Source organism: Hippocampus zosterae, chromosome 18 (assembly GCF_025434085.1).
Source record: "Hippocampus zosterae strain Florida chromosome 18, ASM2543408v3, whole genome shotgun sequence".
Taxonomy (NCBI): domain Eukaryota; kingdom Metazoa; phylum Chordata; class Actinopteri; order Syngnathiformes; family Syngnathidae; genus Hippocampus; species Hippocampus zosterae.
In genome coordinates this window covers 7,246,701-7,264,107 of record NC_067468.1, presented here as the reverse complement: position 1 = coordinate 7,264,107, position 17,407 = coordinate 7,246,701, and the positions used below count along the sequence as shown (strand labels likewise).

At 40.3% G+C, this 17,407-nt stretch overlaps 1 protein-coding gene across 1 annotated transcript in view; it reads left to right on the top strand.

Moving 5' to 3' along the window:
- LOC127590800 (ephrin type-A receptor 5) overlaps positions 1-16,563 on the top strand; it is a 60,507-nt gene extending 43,944 nt beyond the window's left edge. The window contains exons 13-19 of the mRNA XM_052050243.1: positions 89-150; positions 1,313-1,380; positions 1,481-1,622; positions 3,608-3,757; positions 7,471-7,664; positions 10,691-10,855; positions 11,095-16,563. Coding sequence (XP_051906203.1) covers positions 89-150; positions 1,313-1,380; positions 1,481-1,622; positions 3,608-3,757; positions 7,471-7,664; positions 10,691-10,855; positions 11,095-11,206 — 893 coding nt within the window. The 3' untranslated portion in view covers positions 11,207-16,563. The remainder of the gene's footprint in view (positions 1-88; positions 151-1,312; positions 1,381-1,480; positions 1,623-3,607; positions 3,758-7,470; positions 7,665-10,690; positions 10,856-11,094) is intronic.
- The last annotated feature ends 844 nt before the right edge of the window (positions 16,564-17,407 follow it).

Sequence of the window (17,407 nt, the reverse complement as noted above, 5' to 3'; positions counted from 1 at the left end):
CCAGCAGAGGCACTGTTGATTCAGTCTCAAGTCATTTGCCTTGTTACTGTAAGTAATTTGTTTTGTTGGTTTTTATTTTCCTTTCTAGGCAAACCGGTGATGATCATCACTGAATACATGGAAAATGGATCCCTGGACACATTTCTCAAGGTAAGAAAAAGACATTTGTGGGGAAAAAGGAAGAGATATGAACACAGAATTAAAAAAAACAGCCAGGGGTGAATATGTCGCTAAATATAGGCAACGGAGAATTAATAATAAAAAGCGGACCAGGAATATTACTACAACTGACTGAAAGTGTGAAGTAATCAGGAAATAGGATCATGGTTGGCAAACTGGGAAAGTGTTTCCTCCTCTGGATGTAAAAAATAAACAAATAAAGGCAATATGAGGGGGATTTTGTTGAATGTTGCACCACAGTTCTTAGCAAAGCGGATCAACCCGCAATGACAATACACCCAATTAGCTTATATTATTCCAGCTAAATGCCTCGTTAACTTCAGACATTCAAACCGAAATGTACCCACTTGGTGCACACATGCTTCACATAATTGGCACGACTGTGAACTGGAATTATGTCCAATCTGTCTGCACATTCAGATGGGAATGTTGTCGGTGCATGGTAGCTTTTTCATAGATACCAGTGGCACCTTGTTCAATCAAGACAGTTCAGGTTTCAGCTTTTATATATATATATATATATATATATATATATATATATATATATATATAAATACCTAGATTTATATATACATTATACCGTATATATCAGTGGAAAGTGCTTGCAGGATGGTCCTGAGTGCCAAAGTGCGGTGGAGTAGTAGGCAGACTCGTCAAAGCCCGTCAAGTACGTTATTACATGATTACATGGATGGCTGCCGTACTGAGGACAGTATTAATGACACCGCCGGAGTCGTTGTTGCACCATTTTGACAATGCGGGACGCGATGCTCATACTCATATATCACGCTTCATATCGAACTTATTTTGGAAGTCGGATGTTATTCTGTTGATGTTTTTGTGGTAAAGTAGCCATAAATAAGCGAGGGAAAATTAGACTGACACACTACATAGGAGCTATGGATGGATGGATGGACAAATAGATACATAGATGGTAGATATGCACACACAGTTTCCCTCCTGTTGTTGGAAGGGGAGTTTGGTCGTGTAAATAGTCATGTAAGGAAGACACCAAATTTTGGTCATGAAGTAAAAAGATCACTGCAAGGTGTAGCAACACAAGTGTGCTTAGTGTCACCGTGATGATCATTTTACGCCTATACTAACGTTCATTTTCCTGTGCCGACTCCAGAAAAATGATGGCCAGTTCACTGTTATCCAGCTGGTTGGTATGCTGCGTGGCATTGCATCTGGCATGAGGTGCCCGTGCACACACACGTACACACCATCTTATATCGATAAGAAATTCCCATGGCTTCGTTCTAAAAGCCAGTGCTCTCCTTTCTACTGATGAATGCAGGTACTTGGCTGACATGGGCTATGTCCACCGCGATCTGGCAGCTCGCAACATCCTGGTCAACAGTAACCTTGTGTGCAAAGTGTCTGATTTTGGCCTCTCCCGCGTTCTGGAGGACGACCCTGAGGCTGCTTACACCACACGGGTGAGGCTGTGCATTTTGATTTAGAAAGCGGGTTTGCGTCTGGCAGTTTGTTTTCATTTTCACATAAAAGAAATTGCTTGTCCCAGAGCTCAAGGTGACATTTAAAAGTTGACCAACTCCTCCGTTCACAATAAATAAAACAAAACACATATAAATCATAGCAATGAAATGCTGAGAGATGGACATTGTCTGCAGTTGAACGAGGAAGTGAAAAGGAGGGATATATTGATGATACATCGGAATATAGGTGAAACTCTGAAGTGGGAAATGGGCAAACATTTTAGGGAAAAACATGCCACAAAGCCCAGGAGCTCAATTGTCCATCATCACATACTAAGCCGCAAGAACTCAATTCGTCAAGTAGCATAGTTAACCATGCACATTTGTTGACACTTATTCCGAGGACCAGCTTCAAAAAGAGGTATTACAAAAAAGATGTAGAACATACCCCATTTGCCTAAGAACGGAAACTGCAATGCACGAAGACCATTTCCATGTGTCAATGACTTATTGTCAATTTGATCAAAATCTTAACATTTATTGGGTGTTTGTTGTTGTTGTTTTGTTTTTATATTCATACGAGACACCAATAACAGTTTAGAATGTTAAAAATGTGATGCAAAACAACACATCTCATTTGTTTTCATTCTTGAAATGTTGCATCAAGCTGCCAAGGGACCGCAGAGGGAAACTAGCCGATAGCTGTTATTGCTCAGATTTACATTTTCATCATCATTTATGCACTGCCCATCTCTAAATAAACACAAATTACCTTCACTTTAAAATGAAGACTATTGTATTGCCGTTTTTTGGGGTTTTATGGAATAACAGTATTTATAGTGACACTTATGACCGTTACAAAAGCTTCAATGTTGCCATTTTGTCAATCAAAAATGTAAACAGTACCCAAGTTTTTTATAACAAATCTGTGACACCACCCCACATCATTAGATGATATGTGGTTGTTCAATTCCGCACTTGTCACTTGGTGGGGAGGCTCTCCAATATGCAAGCCATTAAAAAGCCAATTTACCCAAATACAGGATGTGCACTTTAAAACAGTACCTGTTCAGTTTTTATCATGGAAACATCACAATGGGAAAAATAGTTCCGACATACAGATGGTGTTTCGCCATATAGGTCGTGTGTTCATGATATTAAAGACTGTGTGATGTCAAAAACACACGAAGGGCCATGCAGCACTGACATTTTTTTTTTTTTTATGAACTCTGTGTCACAAACTGAGTGGCATCCTTTCGGGGGGGAATCTCCAACTTCCTGCAGACAGAGGGCCAATTAAGTACTCGCGTCGGCCTCTCCAACACTCAATTAGCACTGAACCTTGCTGCTATCGCACCAAAGATTGCACATCTTGCTCGCCCCTCATTCGCGCTCACTCACGCTTCCTCGGCTGAACTGAAAGAGTAACATCATCCACCACCCTTCAGATAATCACACCCGGAGATATCCTGCTGCTGTGTTCATCAATGCTGCATCAAGCTAATTTCACTTCTCATTGACTGAAAGCAGTCATCCCGGGAAATGTTCTATCTTTGCAATGAAAGCTCGATAATGAAGTCACCCGGGTTCGCACACACGCACACACGCACACATGCACACACGCACACACGCACACACGCACACACGCACACACGCACACACGCACACACACACACATACACACACACACACAAACACAGCATATGACTATCTGGAAAAGATGATCAACTTTGTTATCCGTGTTCCTAAATTAGTATTCACTCATATTTCAGTGTGTTGTCAAGTCAGTTCTGAATAAGGGGTCCAAATATATGAGGTTTCGAGGTTATGAACGGACGCACATCAGCTGTTTCGTTTCTTTTTTTGGAGTATATTTTAAAGCTTTTGACCATAGAAATGTAGAAAAAAATGCACTGTTGGATGAATCCTGCTAACATGTGTGTGTGTGTGTGTGTCGTATTTAATATTTTTTCATGGTGTCACAGGGCGGGAAAATTCCAATTCGCTGGACAGCTCCCGAGGCGATCGCCTACAGGAAGTTCACCTCGGCCAGCGACGTTTGGAGTTACGGCATCGTCATGTGGGAAGTGATGTCGTATGGGGAGCGTCCCTACTGGGAAATGTCCAATCAAGATGTAAGTAACTGAAATAAAATTCAAAAAAACATTTTCATTAATGAAATAAAATAAAAATGAAAACTTTATTACCTTTTAATAATTTAAACCTTTTACCTTTTAATTTAATAATAACCCTCTAATTTACCTTTAAAACCAAATAATTATCGCAAAAATTTCCTTCGTTTTCCTCTTTTTATGTTGAATTTAATACATGAACCTTTGGGGTTTATTTTCAATTTATTTATGTAAATGTATTTATCTTGATATTATTGCAAGGAATGTTGAAGTGTCGTCTGGGGGTTGTGGTCATTTTACTCCTTTTGGCCAAGAAGCAGCATACAGCGGCAGCCAATAAAAAAACCACCACCAGGTGACATTGCTCCTCGAGGAGATTAAGTGTTTGTAATGGCTCCCATGATTATGTCACATGAAAAAAACTAGGAGTACACAGTATCTATCGACCTAGCTAGCTATGTAGCAAGCTAGCTATATAGCTATGTAGCGAACTAGCTATGTAGCTATCGTATCGCTCTGTTTTGCTATCATCCATCCATTCAATTTGACTATGGCTCAAACAAAATAAAAATCCAATAGCTTGTAGTGTTACATGCAGAATTCTCAACATGAATTCAAGCCACAAATCCACTTCTGAATTTGGCAACTGGGCAAAAAAAAAAAAAAAATTGAAACAGCATCACACTTTTTAAAATGTTTATATAAAGGTATACATGTTTTAAAAACTTTCATGAGAATTCAATTTTTTATTATATTGTAAAATGCTGTGTGTTTTTATCAAACAAACATACAGACTGTACACAAAAGAATCTATTTTATTAGATTTGTTTTTCATCTTATTTCAGGGCTTTATCTCATCATTTTCAAGTAGAGTTAAAAAGTTGAAATCAATTCTTTTAAAACCTGCACTATGAGTAGAATTATGCTCAGATCTTTACCCGTGCGTTGAAGATCAAGTATGACCGAAACCACACATAGATTTGTCCTCCTCAGTAGTCTACATGAGATATTTGCTGACAATTCAGGTGGCCAATAGGACAGCGCTGAATGCATTGTTCGCATGTGCAAATTCTGCATAGGTGCAAGGTGAAGGGGAAAACCAGACGTGTCAGTGAAATTTCTGAATTTTCTTCCCAGAGGCTGAATGAGGGTTGCTCTATGGGAGGGCTGTGTCAGAAGCAATTATTGTCAATCTATTACTGCAAAGTGTCGACAATGAGAAAGAATAGCTCTCATGGAAACGCAAGATGAGATTTTGTGGCACGTGTGGAAAAAGAGACCGAAGCGCATGAACGAACACGGACTTACAGAGCTCAGCAGAACCTTGTGGGAGGAAATATCACACACTTTTTATATTTTTTTTAAACACTTACTTGCTCCGTAGAGCTTCCATTTTACTGTAGCCGTGAACACCGTGTCGGAGCAAATTACATGACATTTTTAAGTGGCCGGCGACCTAAATCACTTGCGAGTGAGAAGAAGAGCCACAGCGTGTCGGAGAAGCCGGGGCTTAAACGTAGCATACGACCCAGAAGTCATCCTAATGGGAGGAACTTTAATGGCGTGGCGTGTTGACAAGTTAGTGGGAGGCAGACACCCCACTCGTGCACTCCCACCGCACACAGACAGGCACACGCATCGTGCACATGCAGCCCTGCAGTGACCTCCTCACCCCCCTGCTTCAGGCTCCCCTCATCCCTTTTTGCTTATGAAGCTGTCTGTCTCCGAGAAAATGGAGAGAGGGGGAGTAAGGGAGGATGAGAGGAGGGAAGTAGAGGAGAAGACGTTTGATGTTTAATTGAAAGCGTTATGCTGGATTTTCTCAGATCTGCACGAGAAATTGCATCTTCTTCCACCCTCTTTCTGTAAGCCCTCCTTCTCTTTCCTAGTTCTCACCCTCTCTCTCTTTCTCTCATCCTGTCTTTTGTCTCTGAAACCCGCCATGTCTGTCTGGGTCCTTTCTTGTCTTTTTTTTCTTTCACTCCATCCCTGCCAGTCAGCTTTCTATAGTTTGCCACTTGGCATGGATGCTGGCCTTCTCACTTGCTCACGAGCATGCATGTGTGTTTGAGTGCAGTCATGTTTTTTTTCTTGTGTGTGTGTATGTGTTGTTTTTTTTTTTTTTTTTTTTTTTTAACAAGAAGAAGCTGTCATGAACTCAACAGCCCAATTCCCTCCAGGGTCTGTAGACAAGCAGAAGTAGCCTGAGATCTCCTGCCTGCATGTGCTCCTTTACCGAGTCAAAGTGGGCGGGGCCAAGAATGATTCTTTTGATTCACAGCTGCATCTTGCACAATTGATAAACCGGGCGATGTAGGGTAGACAACAGATGATGCGTTTATAGGGTGTTGAAGCCCGCCAACGCTTACTTTTATTTGAACTTGACTAGTCTGTTCCCACATGGATTTAGTTTTAGTTTATGCAGACTGAATGGTCATGATTGATAGAAAGCTGACATTTTGCATTACTGGATAAACTTTTCAAAGGCAGCCGAGTGCCCTAGGGGTGAGCATGTCTGCATCACAGATCTAATGTTTGAATCTCAGTCCTGGCCTTTCTATGTTGTCCCTGTTTTCTTTTCTCTGGGTACTCCGGCTTCCTTCCAAGTTCCATAAACAGGCATGCTGCGCTCAATGAAAAACTCTAAATTGTCTCTAGCTGCGAGTGGGTCTGTGAATTCTTGTTTCTTTATGAGCATGGATGATTTGCTTCAAATAAAAAAAAGATGAGTACCACAAAAAGCGATTTTTGTAGCTTTTTGTGGTACTTGTCTTTTTTCAAGGTGGTATAATCCAACTGGTTTATCAATAATGTGCGTACAGTGTGTGTGTATTATTACACTGTATGCACACCTACACATCTCTTTCTCTCTATCACTCTCTCTCTCTCTTTCTTTCTCTCGCTCTCTTTCTCGCCCTCTCTCTATATATACACAGTCCAACCTCGTTACAAGGTACCTCGAGGGACATAACGAGTCTGTACGTTACAACAGTAGTTCGTTGTAACCATTTCCAATAAAATGACCGCCAACTACGATTGTATAATACAGTATTTTGACTTCAAAATGGCGCCGCGAGAGTGGCTGCCTTTCCAGCAGCTCCTATTTTTTTGTTGTTCTACTTCTTCCTTTCATAACTTTGCTGCTGTGAATCTGGAATTTCTCCATTGCGAGACTAATAAAGGTTTTCTTAATCTTAATCTTAATCTTAATCTTATGAACATTTATGGATGTATTAACATGAACACATAATACCATGTCAATTACAAATACGTGTATACAGGAAGACATGAAACAAACATCTGTCACGTTCCGCATTCATCTCTGAAAACATTCAGTCGCAAAAGTGCCTTCTCCAGTTCAGGATGTGCTGTGCGCCGAAGCCGTTTACGATCATCTTTCAATCTGTTGGCCTCGAACTCTGCGATGATTTTTTTTTTTTTTTTTTTGCCATTACGGTTGATTTTCAAAACGTTGATGTTGCCAATTCATAGTCTTGGCACATCTTCGTTTGGGAGACTTCCTTTTGAAAGTGAATGAATCTGTTTTACTTTATAAAGGTGTTAATGGGATAGAACATTACATTCAGCTATCTATTTCACATTTCAAGTAATCACACAGCTGTCCTTTATTTGAAAATAAAGAAATTGCCCTGCAGTGTAGGCCATCCAATACTTGTCACCAACTAACATCCCCCAACTCAATTGCAATTCTGCAGGTCATAAAGGCAGTCGAAGAGAGCTATAGGTTACCAGGTCCTATGGATTGCCCCGAGGCTCTCTACCACCTCATGATGGACTGCTGGCAGCGAGAACGCAGCAACCGACCCAAGTTTGATGAGATTGTATGTCTACTAGACAAACTCATTCGCAACCCCTGCTCGCTGAAAAATCTGGTCAACTCCTCACACAGGTGAGAAATGACATAGACACATACCGCAAAACTACGTACATACAAGTACCGCTTTATACAATTTAGCAATGTTACAACACTTGATGTATCCGTGCTCACTATGAACAAACCTTGTGTATACACACACACACACACACACACACACACACCTGCATGTGAATGCTGCTAACACTGTTAGCTAGCGCTAACATGTGCTAACATTGCATTTCTACTTCCTTGCCTTGGACTGGCAACTGCTCCAAAGTGGGTTATATTTTACTCTTTTCTTCTTTTTTTTCTTTTTTTTTTTCTTTGCAACTTCAGCTCGCCTCACTGCCAAGTCATTGGTGGAGAAACCTGGCAAGTGGGTACGTTGCTATGTTCCTTTGTGTGCTGCTATGTAGCATTGTGGCACAAAAGGCTCACTCAGACTCATTTCCAGAAATATGCTGCGTAGCAAAGATTTATTTGGCTATTTAATTTCACACTCAATGGGTGGGCAGGCACTTCTGACGTACAACTATTTGTATACAAACAATTAAAACATACATTTTCCAGTAGTCGGCTGCAATGTGCTGATCAAGGAAGTAATCATCACGAGCGAAAAGGACACATTTAAGACAATGATATTAAATTGCCTTTCCTTTAACTCGGTCTCGAAGACAAGGCACCTACGGCGCAGGGAAGCACTGCTAAATTACACTTTCTACACCTTCCTCCCATTTCTTTCCATATTCTTTCTCTAGTGAATTAAACTCTGCGCTAAACTCATCATCATTCAGATGAAATGTAAATAGAGTCTCTTCAATTCTTGTGTGGCTGCATAATTAATTCACTTTGGACAAAGACCGCAAACGCTTTTCATGTTGGCGGATGGTGGGGGTTGGTGGACAAAAGCATAAATTGAAATATATATATATATTTTTTCTTTGAGAATAAACAATAGTTTTAACTGTTTCCTGAGGGGTGTCTTGGTTTTCAAAGCATTCCTGCTTCCAATTAGTTTGCTTTACATTAGTGTGTAATGGTATTAATGACTTGTAATGGAGACATTTAGTCCTCGTTTTCTTTGAAGAGGCAATAAAATAAGTGTTGACCTTTCCGCTGCCATTTCTACAAAGGGAAGCATTGAAAAAAGGTAAATTTCCCTATGTAACAACCAATGCAATAGCGTTTGACAGTTCAAAGGAGCTCAAGCAAGGCCAGACCGTCTGAATAATGATGTTTCTATTAGCGAGCTGCAGCGTGGAAAACGCTGGTTGCGGCCTTCAACGTTTGGATTTCAAAGCTTGGCACTTTGTCTTTGTCAGCACGGCGAAGAACCTGAATAATTTAACGTATTCTTAGTAATGAGTGGACCAAATTTTCAGCTTTGCATCATAGTGCATTCATAGACTAATGAAGGTGAGATGATGTGTCGCGTCAAAGCGCAGAAAAGTCTGTAGTAGCTGTTTCACTAAAAAGATATCTAATGCAAAAGGTACACAAAGCACGCTATCCGACAGCTACTGATGGGCTCAACTAAGGTTCTATAGAAAGAAGAAATAGTTATGACAAACGCATTTCAGAGATATCCATTATGAATACAAGAGAAAATTGACACAAGAGTGCCAGGGTGAGGATGTATATAATCCCGATACAAACCAAAAGTTGTAAAAATATCACGGTTAAGGGTAAAGTATGAGGCTTAATTGCGACTTCTTCTTACTTTTTATTTTCTGATTGATATAAAAATGATTTAGTAGATATAAACACATAACGGGGTAGGACTAGATAAGTTGTTTACTTTATCCTACTCCCTTGAACATAATAACTGTGATGAATGAAGACAGATTTCTTTCTTTTTACTTTTTTATCTACTTTATTTTCTGTCAAATTATTACTGTATATGTTTTATGTTCAATAAACAAACAAACAAAACAAACAAGATATGTCAGAACACGTAAAACTAATCTAAGCAGACTATATACATACAACATATGCTTTGCTGTGTATGCTATAAACTACAGAAAACTGAGAATTTTCATTTCTTTGTTGACTTACCGTTTTAGAACCAGTTTAACTTGTTGGCTCAATGTAGACTTTAAACATACCTTATTTTCCGCACTATTTGGCGCTCTGGAGTATAAGGCACACCTTTGATGAATGGCCTATTTTCAAACAGTTTCAATACTGGGTCACACAGCATTATAAGGCGCATAGAAGCTACAATCGTAGCTGCGGTTATGTTATGCATCCACTAGATGGAGGTACGCTAAAGAGAATACAATACAATACAGCTTGATTTATAGAGCGCTTTCACAACCGCTCCAGCCATAACAAAGCGCTTTACAGAACATTTTTAATATTCATTCATTCATTCATCTTCCGAGCCGCTTGATCCTCACTAGGGTCGCGGGGGGTGCTGGAGCCTATCCCAGCTGTCTTCTGGCAGTAGGCGGGGGACACCCTGAATCGGTTGCCAGCCTATCGCAGGGCACACAGAAACGAACAACCATTCGCACTCACACTCACACCTAGGGACAATTTAGAGTGTTCAATCAGCCTGCCATGCATGTTTTTGGAATGTGGGAGGAAACCGGAGCACCCGGAGAAAACCCACGCAGGCCCGGGGAGAACATGCAAACTCCACACAGGGAGGCCGGAGCTGGAATCGAACCCGGTACCTCTGCACTGTGAAGCCGACGTGCTAACCACTGGACTACCGGGCCGCCCACATTTTTAATATTAGGTCCCAAAAATCGGAATATTGATCCATATATAAGGAGAAAATAAAATGCTTTTAGGTGTGCCTTATAATGCGGAAAATATGGTACTTTTTTTTAACACATTTCACCACAACATTTTCACATTCACGATCACAAGTGAGCACAAATTTCCTTCTTATTTGTATACAATGCCGTGTGTATTGTTGCGCATCGCTCACACATATTTTGGTTTGGTCCTTGTTCGCTCGTGTTCGGAAAAGGCAAATCTAGAGTCTATATCACAGTATGCATTAATACAATTCACTTAATTACGGCCTTTGTCTCGGTTGGTGTCCTCAGGGTGTCCAACCTGCTCGTGGAGCATGCCAGTGTAGACGCGGACTGCAACATCTGGAGTAGAACAGTCGGCGAGTGGCTGGATTCAATCAAGATGGGCCGTTATACGGAACTCTTCATGGAAGGAGGATACTCGTCCCTGGACACGGTCACTCAAATGACATCCGAGTACGGGCACTTGCAACAATATTCCCAAACATCCTCAAATTATAAGCAGGAGAAAGTTTGAACTTAAAAAGAAACATTTTTGCCATTTTGGTTGCCTTTGCTTTGCCTTTGTGTGCCACCTCATAGTTTATCACATGCACTGATTGGCGAGCTAACAGTTCTACCACCGTTTGACTCTTCATGGTGCACTGAAGGTGCATTGTTGATGTGAAATAAACTGATTTGTGTGCTGTTTTTAGGGACTTGCGGAGAGTTGGGGTGAACCTTGCAGGGCATCAGAAGAAAATCATCACGAGCATTCAGGAAATGAGAGTTCTTATGAACAACTCCAATAGCAGCGTCAACATCTGATGCGGACTGCATGTGCAGGTGCGCGCACATACGCACAACATAGGTGGGCCTAGTATGAAGAAGACAGCAGTTGGACCTAGAGCGGCTTCGCACTTTCTCATTTCAAGGAACATACTTTCTATGGACCAGTGAATGGTGTTATGGACCAAACTGAAGGGAACGGAGTGGTTTTACAACAGAGAGAACACGGCGGACTAATTAAACTGAAGACTTTCCATCCAGAGGATTCTGTTTGAGTCAATCTCTGGGATTGCTCACATCCAGCACCGCTTAGACTCTCACAGTCTAACATGAAGGTAGACTCCCAGAGCTACCAGCACTTTTTTGGCTATATCACAAATATGTCTCATTTCTCAGGTTATCTGAGTACAGCGGACCTGTATACTCTTCTTCTTGTCTTCTGGAAACTGCAGCGAGCCCCGTTCTACCGTGGGGTATTAGTGCACCAACGGCTGCCATGTAGATCTACTCCGGTTTTTGTTTGGCGGCCATAATCGGGTTGCCAGACTTGTTTAAGATCCACAGTCACATTCGACCACAATTTAGTTATTAACTCAAAAGGAATGGTAGCATGTATACGGACCGAAATCTGAAATACAAAGTTATGACCCCATGTTTCTGGGTCAGATTTTCTCCAGGAGAGTATGGACTTGGTTCTTAACCGGATGAATGTAACGCTCTTCGGATGCCCACCCTGAATGGCTACATGATGTTCTGATAAGCAAATGGAGACAAACCCGCTCGCACTCTTCTGAAGTTGGTTCGCAGACTGCATGAACAACGTTCTCTCGCTTTATGTTGTCTTTCTCGGGACTCAACCAATGGAACCTGACTGATCATCTGATCTTGCAAAGGAAACAGTCAGCACTCACTCAACCATTCACGCTCACAACCGTCGGAATCTTCACAAGGACCATGATGAGTCTTTCAAGTGGTTCGGTGGATATTCAAACTGAAAGGTTGCATTGGCGAGAGCCGAAATGTCGAAAACTCCTCAGTTTCGTCCAGGAAGAAGAGATGTCAAGACCTCGTAAGCATGATTATGCTTGATTAAGCAGATGTTTGTGCATTAATAGAACTCCCGCATGAAGACGTTAGTGGAATCGCTAATGGATCCTTCTCTGAAATTCAAATGGTATCCACCAGGATTCCTTCCAGTGCAACTTTCATGGCCACCTTCAGCTACTGCAGAAAACCGTCGGCTACTCTTCCGAAGCAGAATCTTTCTCCACTTCAAGTGTGCCACACCACAGTGCACCTCGTTCAAATGGAACCACTGGCAAACAAAGGCAATATTGACTACATCGATAATCACTTATTATTTATTGCTATTTATAGAAAATACAAAAAAAAAAGGTTAGTGTTTGCATTGAATCTGTGAAGCTCTGCCTACATGTATTTCATGTATATAATGTATTATATCTATTTAAAGCAGGGAGCATAATTCTTCCGTAATTCTTCATGTGGTCAAGTTGATATTGATCAAGCGTCTCCGAGTAGAATTTCAAAATCAGCATTCTTCAACGATAGACCTGTTCCACTGTAAATTAGGGACAGGGAGCACACCTGACCTTTGTCAAGGTGAACCCCAACAGATTTCCAGACAAATCCAAATGTGGAATACTTTTGCAGGTTGGTTGTCAGTTTACAGTTTCGATTCAACATCAATATTTCCAGCACCCTCGATAAAAAAAAGTGGGGAATATTTTTACATTTACAGAGTATTTCATGTCCCCAAGTTGAAAGAAATGTGCAGATAACTTTTAAAGATGAAGATGATGTAAATGCTCATCGTATCACTGATGAAAATCGAATAGTCATTTTATATCATTTTAGAAGGAAATAAATATAATGAAAAATTATTTCAACTCCTACGCAAGCATAAATAGTTTGAGACAATATGCCTCATCTTACAGTAAGGCGGTATACTTAGGATTTTCAGCAAAATCATTTAAAAAATATTATTGGATTTTATTGCAGGTTCATTTCAAAATTCCATTTCGTCCTTTGTAGTTTTTCTCTCTTCACCGCGGCCCCGGTACTCGTTCATGGCGTGTGTACGGGAGGTGGGACTGAAGTGAAATTGTAAACGACACTCAAATGGACTGTTTGAAAAGCACACAAGAAGAATGTAAATTTTTCAAAGACTCTTCCACTTTTTTTAAGAACCCGTTTAGATTTTCAAATAAGACAACGCGAAGGCCTCTACCGTGGTCGGGAGGAATTGTGGTGTTAAAATTATTTTACCATTTTAGCAACCCGTTTTATGTAACAGGGCGGCGGAATGATCCTAGAAAACAAATGGGGTTGGGGGGGGCAGCTGTAAGTGAGTGTGCCCTCTTGTGCTTCGTAATTTCAAAACCAAAAAACATTCTTTTTGTTTCACTCAGTGGACCGGCCCTGTTCACAAAGAAATTTGTTTATGAACGAAAACTTTCGACCAGTTCGTGAACAGTACCAACATATACACACTCACTCTGTGTGTCATCTCATTTGTTTTTGTTTTTTTGGGTGGGGGGGGTTGTTTTTGTTTTGCTCTAATTACTCATGATGAATGTGAAAAATGCAGGTGAATATGCCACTTGGAATCTGTGCAAATTGTGACCAAGTTTGTGAATCCACTCTATTTGTTGATTGAAGTATAAATGTAGATGATTGGGACAAAAAAGATGATTTGAAGGGATGCACATTTGGCACGGGGGAAATTATCAGTAGACTCACAAATTTTTGTTTCACTTTTTATTTTTTTTAAAGATGAGATGGGAGACTCTCGTGAGTGTCATATTGAGCGGAATAATGGTGTCCCCCCCCCCCCCGTGGAGTTGCCATAGTATGTTCGTAGCTCAGGTAACTTGACTGACAGCACCCCCTGAGGAGGAAGCCAAAATAGTGCACACAATTTCACCTCACTCTCTTCGAAACAGTTGCTCAATAATCAACTCCATCCAATTGGCTGATTCGTTAACATCATTTACGGTTGAAAATATACACTATATTGGTGGTGTAAGCAATTATGATGGATGTATCTGATTTACTGCCTCTTAACCCTTTCACGCACCCTGTAATCCGATAACATGATAATCTGTCCACTGTACCGTAACCGCTGTCCCTGAAAGAGTTAAATTAGCTTCAAATTTCATTCTTTAATTTTTGATTTATGTGACTGATTTTGGGGGATGATGCACAAATGGAATGGTTAACCACCAACCTAATTTCGACGAAAAACGTATGTCTTGGAGCATGAACAGTTGGACAATTGTACACCCTTCTAAGTGCCTCATATCTTTTTAGCACCATCATTCAGGCACCTCCTCTGCCAAAAGGCTTGGCCCCAATGGTGCCCCATATTTTATTTACGTTTGCCAACGTTATCTGCAGGTAATGTCAGACAATGTCCACGTTTGAACTAATTTGATTTGCACTTTATGATGAATCTGTTGCTCTTCTTTATTTAATTCCCCACCGCAAAGTTGTTTTAAGGCTTTGGTTATGTCCGTTTATGTGTAGTGTGAATCAATTCCACTTGATCACAAGGATTTGGTCGTCATTTTAAGAAGCAGACGGAAGGGATGAAGAGCACCATTTTCTTGTGAATGGCACAATTGTCGACTTTTGAAGCGTAATCATGAAGAAATGTATGATGGTGACTTGATGTTCGCTCAACGTACATGTTGTGAATCGTGTCTACAAAGTGAAGGCGGATGTTCTCCGAGGCTGTTTTTTGGCATTTTAGCACTTCCACTTCAAAGTGGCCTTGTGTTAACAGCTATTAATTTGGATAGCTTTTAAAAATCGATAATAAACACACCGGGTGGTTGGTAATTGTCCTGTAAAATACTTTCAATTTGTGAGCATTACTGATTTCTCTACCACGCCGCTAAACTGCAATGACATCAGTCACGTGTCACATTCAAAACAGTTCTCTGAATGTATTTCTTCTTGGACTTGAGACATGTTGAAGTTTCAAACCCAGTCCTTTTCTTTGCTGTTTGAAACCATTAAAAAAAACTGCCAAAATATGCGAACCACTTTGTAGTAATAGAATATACAAGGTTACAGCAATAACGTTAATCATTCTTCTGATGGAATGTTAGCTTTTAAGCTAGCAGCGAAGAAGCTTTACTGAACGGAGTCAACTTTTAAGCATGTTTAGCAACAATTGTCAAAAACAATTAATCTAATGTCTATTAAGATTTAAAAACAAATATAACCGAACAATTTTCGTCAACGTGCAGAATACAACATCATTCTTCGATTACTATTGATGTCAACTTGCTGCCACTTCAGCCATATTGTATAAAAAGAGTCCAGGACAGAAATGTGTCAATTACAATAAGTTCCACTTTTATGGTCATCATCATATTTCTCCATTTTCAATCCGTGGTGGCACCCATTAGAAAAACAAAAATAACAGATACAAAAACCAAACACCCTCACTGAGTCATGCCTTTAAACGTCTAAAAGTCTAAACAAATTGGCACCTGGTTCAACCTCTCCAATTTTATCCAACGTTTCCGTCATATTCTGATTCCAAATCAAATGACTATCAAGGTTTTCGACTTTTTCACTGTGCCCAAACTGTGAATTAATGAGTCCCCATGTCTTATTCGCTGATGTAAAGAGGTTTTGATTGAACTGGACCAAAAGCACTTATACGAGTGGCAAACATAAAAAGTTTTCACACCTTAAAATGAACAGTTTTTGTTGGCAGGCAACATTTGTAGAGATGTTTTTTTTCTTCTCGATTAACTGAGTACTCAGTTGAATCTTTTCACTCAAAATATAAGCAATGTGCTCTTGAACATGTTGGAAAAATGTCAAATCAAAACTTAGTTGCTTGGGGCTGAGGTAGATATTATTATGACATGTTTTTTAACCTTATTATCCATGGAACAATCCTGAAAATCATCTGCACAATGGCTGGTGTTTCCTGAATAAACATTTCATTGAATTTTCTTGATTGTTTGCATCATCAGTCACACAGGGTGCCATGAATCAAAAGTCCCAGAGCCTGTTGTGTGGTTTTCCTACGGATAAAACATGGAGTGTTAGCATGGAACTTGGCATACGGGTCTCTCTGAAATCTTTGTGTTGATGAAATGTCTCCTACTATTTACGCACATTTGGTGGTCAGGTTCAATGCTGAAAACAATAATTGTACTGGTAAAGCGTGCGCATTTTCCAACAACTGAATGACAGCTTTGGATTCATTGAAAGCACAGTGAAACATACTTAGTAACTGTTGTGCTATTAGTTTGTCTTTGAGACTGTCATGTATTATGTTTGTGTTGTTGTTTTTTTTATTGTAGTGTGTTCTCAAATGCTCTATTTTTCCAATAAAATTATAGAAAAGTAAATGCCTTTTGTTTCTTGATCAAATGGCACGGTGAAGTAGTGGTCAGCACATCTGACCGTATTGATGCAGGGTCCAAGTTTTCAATCTCGGCCCGGGCCCTCTTGTGTGGACCTTGTATGTTCTCCCTGTTCTTGTGTGGGTTTTCTCTGGGTACTCCGGCTCTCTACTGAATTTCCCAACATGCATATAAACGCTCTTAATAGTCCATAGGTGTGAGTGTGAATGTGAATGCTTGTCTGTATGTGCCTTGTGATTGAATGGCACCCAGTCCAAATACTTCTTTTCTGAAGTCAGAACGGCACATGGAGACTGATTCTCCCTTTCGCATTTAAGACCTTTTAAGGTCTTCTTTTAGGAGTCAAGCTTAAGCGATACTCCCATCCAGACTTCTGATAGACCCAACACATGTAAATTGTGAAAGAATGTGGCTTTGTCAAAGAAGCTTGATTCATTGACAATGGAATCAGACTTTGCCATGATCTCATTTGATTTGCCCGTCTTCTTTTTGTTTTTGTTTTTGTTTTTTGCTTTTAACAATGTTTTCATAATGTGCGATTTGGAACCGCATCAGCGCATCAAGTGCAGTGTGATTTTTCACACTCCCAAGTTACTTAACTTACTGCAGCGCCACAGCCCAAATGAGGATGAGCACTATATAAAATGGATCCAGTTCCTAGAAAACTAAACTTGACTTCAGATATTCAGGAATTGTCATTTCCGTACTTTTATCTCTCCAAACGGTAATTTGACGAATATTATAACACTGCTGTGGTACAACGGCACTTCGTCTTGCAGGGAAAAAGATTTTGTGCAGAAAATAGCTGGCTCGCAGGCTGCATAATAAA